The following is a 5,882-nucleotide window of genomic DNA, read 5'->3' on the forward strand; positions in this document are numbered from 1 at the left end:
TTGTCAGTAAGTTCAGGAGGTCTGAAATACTCTTCATCTTGCCTGCGTTACTTAAAACCTAAGGCTCTGTCTTTCAGTTACAGAAAGAAAACCCCTCTCTGACATTCATGTCTGATTACGCCTTACTCAAATCAGAAAACAAAATAATCTACTGTCAGCTGTCCACGTGACAAAATAAAATCGAAGGATCTTGGCCCGTGAGGACCCAGAGTTGGACTGAAATGAAGTTGGAATTCAGAGGGGCAGAAATCAGTTACAGAGGGAGCAAAGCGGGTTACGGAAACAGGGTTGAGAAAAAGCTCACAGCGCAAGGGGATAAATATTAGTTACAAACAACTGCACCCTTTATTGGAGAAGATGGCAGTTTTGTTTGCTAACCAACATAACAGATGTTGAGAAATCTTCAGGTCTGAAGAGAAATCACAGTAGCAGCTCATGTTTGCAACGTAACTTCAATGTTTGCATGCTCCGAAGTTAATTACAAAACCCTTCAGAAGCAAAATACATTTTAAGCTTTATATGACGCACTTAATTTTTCTCACAGTTCTTTACCTATTTTTTTCTTTTTTCTTCTTTCTTTCCTTCTTGTCAGGATGCTCTTGGCGTTTTCCACTTCTATGTTAAATGAATTGCCAGAGTGAGGCAGGCTGAAGTCGCAATGTCTTTATTTAGCCCCTGGGTTTTAGGCCAAATCCCAAATGTTATTTAGAAAGTTATTTGTATGCAAGGTCTTTTTGTTTAGGTGCTGTTGAATTAAGTATGTTTATGATTTCAGCTCAGTCTCTGTAAAAATAAGTCTCAGACAATTGCAGGTAGAGAAATAATCACATTTGAGTATTGTTTCAACTCATGCAATACTACCAATCCCTGAAAAGCCTTTGAATAAACAGGGCTTTGGGTCTATTCATTGCCCTTCTCAGGGCACGCTTCATGTCCTTGTTCCTGAGGCTGTAGATGAGGGGGTTCAGCATTGGGGCTACAATGGTGTAAAACACTGCAACCACTTTGTCCCTGTCCTGTGGAGGCCTTGACATAGGATTCATGTACATGAAGATGGCTGTCCCATAGAATATGGTTACCACCATCAGGTGGGATCCACAGGTGGAGAAGGCCTTGGATTGCACATGGGCAGACTGAATCTTCAAGACGGTGAAAAGGATATGGGCGTAGGAGGTGATGATCAGAAGAAAGGGGATGAAGACTATGAGGATGCTGAAAATGAAGATGACCAACTCCATGAGGGCAGTGTCGGCACAGGCCAAGGCCAGCACTGCTGGCACTTCGCAGAAGTAATGGTTCAAGATGTCAGGCCCGCAGAAGGGCAGCCGCAAGGTGAGGCTGTTGATGACCATGGAGCACAGCAGGCTGCTAGTCCAGGAAGCCACGACCATGTGAATGCAAACCTTCCTGTTCATGACAGTGGTGTAGCGCAAGGGCTGACATATTGCCATATATCGATCATAGGCCATGACCCCAAGCAGAACACACTCTGTCATGCCAAAAGCCAGAGAGAAATACATCTGAGCAGCACATCCAGAGAAGGAGATGGTCCTCTTCTTGGTCAGGAAGTTCAGTAGCATCTGGGGGATGTTGCTGGAGACGTAGCAGATATCCAACAAGGACAGGTTGGCAAGGAAAAAGTACATGGGTGACTGCAACTGGCAATCAGCTCTGATCACCGTAACGATCGTGATGTTCCCAACAACTGTGAACAGATAAAAAACCAGGAACACTATGAAAAGAACAGTCCGTGTCCTTGGCTGGGAGGAAAGGCCTTGAAAGATGAATTCTGTCACTACGCTTTGGTTTTCCCTGGCCATTATTAGTCCAGTGGTTTAACTGTCAAGATAAGAAATAGTAACAAAGTCAACTCAAATGTGTTGCAAGGTAAGTGTGACAAGAGCCTATATTTTTCTCTGACGGGGAGAGAATCTGCCATGGAAAATACTGTACCAGACACAACATGGCATCCATTTTATATTATCGGTTATGATGACCAGAGAAATGAGAAAATGTTGAGAAAGTTTTCTCATGGTGCATTTAGCTGAACCCCTGCTCATGTTGGTTGTGGCCTAATTACACAGATTTAGCAGAAGAATGCCTAATTTATACACATTTTAATGCCCAACAGACTTACCATCTTCTTTAGAAAATCAAAATTCAATGTTAGATCAAAAGACCATGTGTTAAAATCCCAGTTCTCGATATCCTTTCCTAACATGGGAAGAAACACGAAACAGACTTCTGGAGTGCAACAATCCTTCAGACACTCTCATTATGACACAGATCTGCTCTTTTGGACAAATATCCATAGACCTGTATCCTTTTCCTGCAATAAAGTCCAAATTCAGCACACAGACCACATCTAACAAATTAAATATGTCCAACCACCTTAACGTATATCTAGGATCTTACGGCATTCTCATCATTATAGCACCTACTGTTCATGTTCTGTCTTTACGCGGTATTGTCTAAGATGTTTTAAGGCTTTACTATGACATTAAATTTCTGAGTAGTATGTGGTCACAGTGGCTGGATCCTGCAGTAAAAGGAGAGTAGCGGAATGCCTACATTAATAATGCTGTGGAAGACACTAATAAATGTCACTTGATATGCTGTAGGGTATCTGAGACATCTGAAGGCGGCTGTCATATTTGATGCAGGGATGTTGGAGGGCTTGCGCTCCTCTGGAATGAAAATTGGACAAATGACAGGTCACACCAGGATGTCTCAAGTGGTACCAGACTGCTACGGCTGAACAAATTATTTGGATGCCTAGTTGATACAGTCAATGGACTCTAAAGGGCGATTCAGATGACTAGTAGCTAGTAGGTGATAACTTTAGCTATCTCAACGTCTCAGCTGTTCCCAAGAACCTGAGTAGCCTTCTGGACTTAACCTTGACACCTGGTTTATTCCTCACTCATGACACAAATTTAGATGTATAACTTACATATAAATGTTTATATGTAGATGCCTAAATCTGATGCCTTAACCTGAAACTGAATCCTATCCTGTGTTTTTAAGACCAAGCAGACTCTCACAACCTGAATTAGCAATTATGCATCCCTCCTGACTTGAAAGGAAGGATTAAGATGCCGAAGCATCCTTGCCTCTTGCCATTTTACGTACACTGTGGTATCCAAGACATCTGTACGGGACAAGCACATCTGAGAAAAAAGAGCTGCAGAAGACTTTTATCGACTGCGTCAACTAGCTTTTCACTGGCACCTGTGCAAATGTGGCAATCAGCTCATATGTAAAGACCTAAATTTTGGTGAGATGGGTTTGATCCCTGATGTTTAAAGAGATTAATCCAATTCTGATTCAAGACATGAACTCTCTAGACTAGGTGGACTCTATCAGTTACAACGTCAACTATAAGAACCTGAATCATATGAAATTCAGCATCTTTCTTACGAGAGACGTCTTTCTCTCATTGAAGCACATATACGCACAACCATTTTAAAGCCTGTGCCAACATAAACAGCTACATTCAACTTCTGATTCTGTTTAGGCATTTATAATTTACATAACTACATGGCATAGGCAAAGAACAATTAAATTTTGCCTTCAATAAACCAGTTGTGGTAATGTTTTTGATGAATATCATACCACATTAAAAAACATCCTTCAGGATCTGAAAACTGTAAGCCTCTGGGAGCGAGAAGGGAAATTTCCTCTGTCTACAGTTGTGCTGGTTTTGGCTGGGGCAGAGTTAATTTTCTTCACAGTAGCTAGTGTGGGGCTATGGTTTGGATTTGCGCTGAAAACAGTGTTGATAATACAGGGAAGTTTTAGTTATTGCTGAGAAGTGCTTACACAGAGTCAAGGCCACCAGCGAGGAGGCTGGGGGGGCACAAGGAGCTGGGAGGGGGCACGGCCGGGACAGCTGACCCCAGCTGACCAAAGGGCTACCCCACACCATATGGCATCATGGTCAGCATGTAAAGCTGGGGGAAGAAGGAGGGAAGGGGGGGGATGTTTGGAGTGATGGCGTTTGTCTTCCCAAGTCACCGTTCTGCGTGACGGAGCCCTGCTTTCCTGGGGATGGCTGAGCACCTGCCTGCCGATGGGAAGCAGGGAATGAACTCCTTGGTTTGCTTTGCTTGCGTGCACGGCTTTTGCTTTACCTATTAAACTGTCTTTATTAAGACATTTCCTTATTAAAACCCACCAGTTTTCTCACTTTTACTCTTCCAATTCTCTCCCCCATCCCACCAGAGGGGAGCGAACGAGCGGCTGTGTGGGGCTCAGTTGCTGGCTGGGGTTAAACCACAAGAACAGTATAAATAACTAGAGTGGGATTCTCTATAGGATTTAGTTTTCTACTTTGGAGTATCCGAGACCCAAGTGGCTCACAAGAAGTTCCACGGACTTGAGGTCTGTGCTTCTAGATCACTTACCTCCTTCTCCAAATCATCTCCTTATATTATTCGCATTAGTAGATAGCACAAGCTCTGAACTTTACATCTTTTGATTTCAAAGCCATTTGAAGGATGAGAGTCATTTATGTTTTAGAGGTGCAAAAAAGTAGACAAAAATAAGCTAAATGCTTTGCTCATGGTTAAAAGGTTTCTTAGAGAAACCATTATCTTATCACGGCATAGCTATCAGCAAACATGCCTTGGACCTATATAAATTCTCGTATAGACTAAATTACCTTGAAATCATGCTGACATATCTCTGTTCAAGATTTGTAAAATTAAAGAATGTTTTTTCTGTACCTGAAAACGTCCGATCTGCAAGAAGGTTGAAACTCATCCAATAACAGGAATACTGCTAGCAGAATACACAAAAGAAAATTGCAGACACCCCTTGTCCAGTCTCCGGTAATGCTGGATATTTTTAGGTAAGAAATAAATGCCAAGTGGCTTAGTCCTTTACAAAGATTTAACTCATTCAAAGCGATAGCAAAGTAGTGGAGGAATTGAAATCACATTTCAAAATTTCCCTTTTGAGACACCATAACCAATTTTAAATGCCAAAGGGAAGTGGTCCCAGAGGTAGCATTGCAATTACTTCTTGTAAGCACAAGCCCAAGTATGATTTTAAGTATTTAAGTCATAAACAATTGTAGTTTTGGTAAAAGTTTTTAAAATTGCCTGTTCAAGACTTGGTGAACCGTATGTTGCACTTCAAATCTCAAGAGGCCAAATATTTTAATGGATTTGTGGGATTTTTAGAGGATTGTATAAACGTGAAATTTTATCCAGTTATTCTTATTTTGAGCCAAATGACTTCTGTGAGGGTGAAACACACTCATACTCCAATTTTGGTCTGAAGACATCAGGAGATGCAGAATCTGATACAGCTCATAAGGTCAAATCCTCCTCAGATGTCCAAAATTTAGTTATCTAGGTCTAAGCTACTAACTTTCTGCATAGTTAACAACAGAAAATAGTCATTTTCAGAGCACAAGGGAAATAACGCTTCCTCCGTATTCAGCTCAGAGGAATCGGCATTTCTGGAGAGCGATTGATCTCCCTGTTTGGAAAAAGGAGGATAAATACCTATATTTGGTGAAATGACTTCCCAAGGGCTGGTGGAGTGGGAAGGCAGTGGTGAAATGGATGGTCTAGAGAGTTTCCCCTAGCACCGTATTCATCTCTTTCCCATCTGCCTGGACCCAAGACGGACACCTCAAGAAGAGGGAACCGCACTGGATTCACCAAATATGTTTGGGTTTTTTAACTTCAGCTGTTTGAACTGCAAAAATCTGCGCTCAGTGACTGGGTTTGTTCCAGGACATGTTTTTGATGAGGTGTCAGTGCTGGATGAGGTGTGCCAAAGGTTCGTTCAAACTTTTGAAGGCCTGAGGGGAAGCGAGACCTCGCTTTGGACCTGCTTCCCTTAGGAACAGAAGCATCTTCAGCCAGGAT

At 42.1% G+C, this 5,882-nt stretch overlaps 1 protein-coding gene across 1 annotated transcript; it reads right to left on the reverse strand.

Moving 5' to 3' along the window:
• Nucleotides 1–734: 734 nt before the first annotated feature.
• Nucleotides 735–5,604, reverse strand: LOC104009479 (olfactory receptor 2G3). The gene is made up of 2 exons (XM_009461484.2): nt 5,514–5,604; nt 735–1,705 (listed from the first exon to the last, which is right to left on the reverse strand). The coding sequence occupies exon 2, from the start codon at nt 1,644–1,646 to the stop codon at nt 858–860; it is 789 nt and encodes a 262-aa protein (XP_009459759.2). The 5' UTR covers nt 1,647–1,705; nt 5,514–5,604; the 3' UTR covers nt 735–857.
• Between the last annotated feature and the right edge of the window lie 278 nt (nt 5,605–5,882).

Source organism: Nipponia nippon, unplaced genomic scaffold (assembly GCF_047370975.1).
Source record: "Nipponia nippon isolate SJK-2023a ecotype South Korea unplaced genomic scaffold, ASM4737097v1 scaffold_10, whole genome shotgun sequence".
Taxonomy (NCBI): domain Eukaryota; kingdom Metazoa; phylum Chordata; class Aves; order Pelecaniformes; family Threskiornithidae; genus Nipponia; species Nipponia nippon.

What these genes read in the sequence shown, in the direction of transcription:
- LOC104009479 (XM_009461484.2), bottom strand. Translation starts at nt 1,646, where the DNA reads ATGTACTTTTTCCTTGCCAACCTGTCCTTGTTGGATATCTGCTACGTC.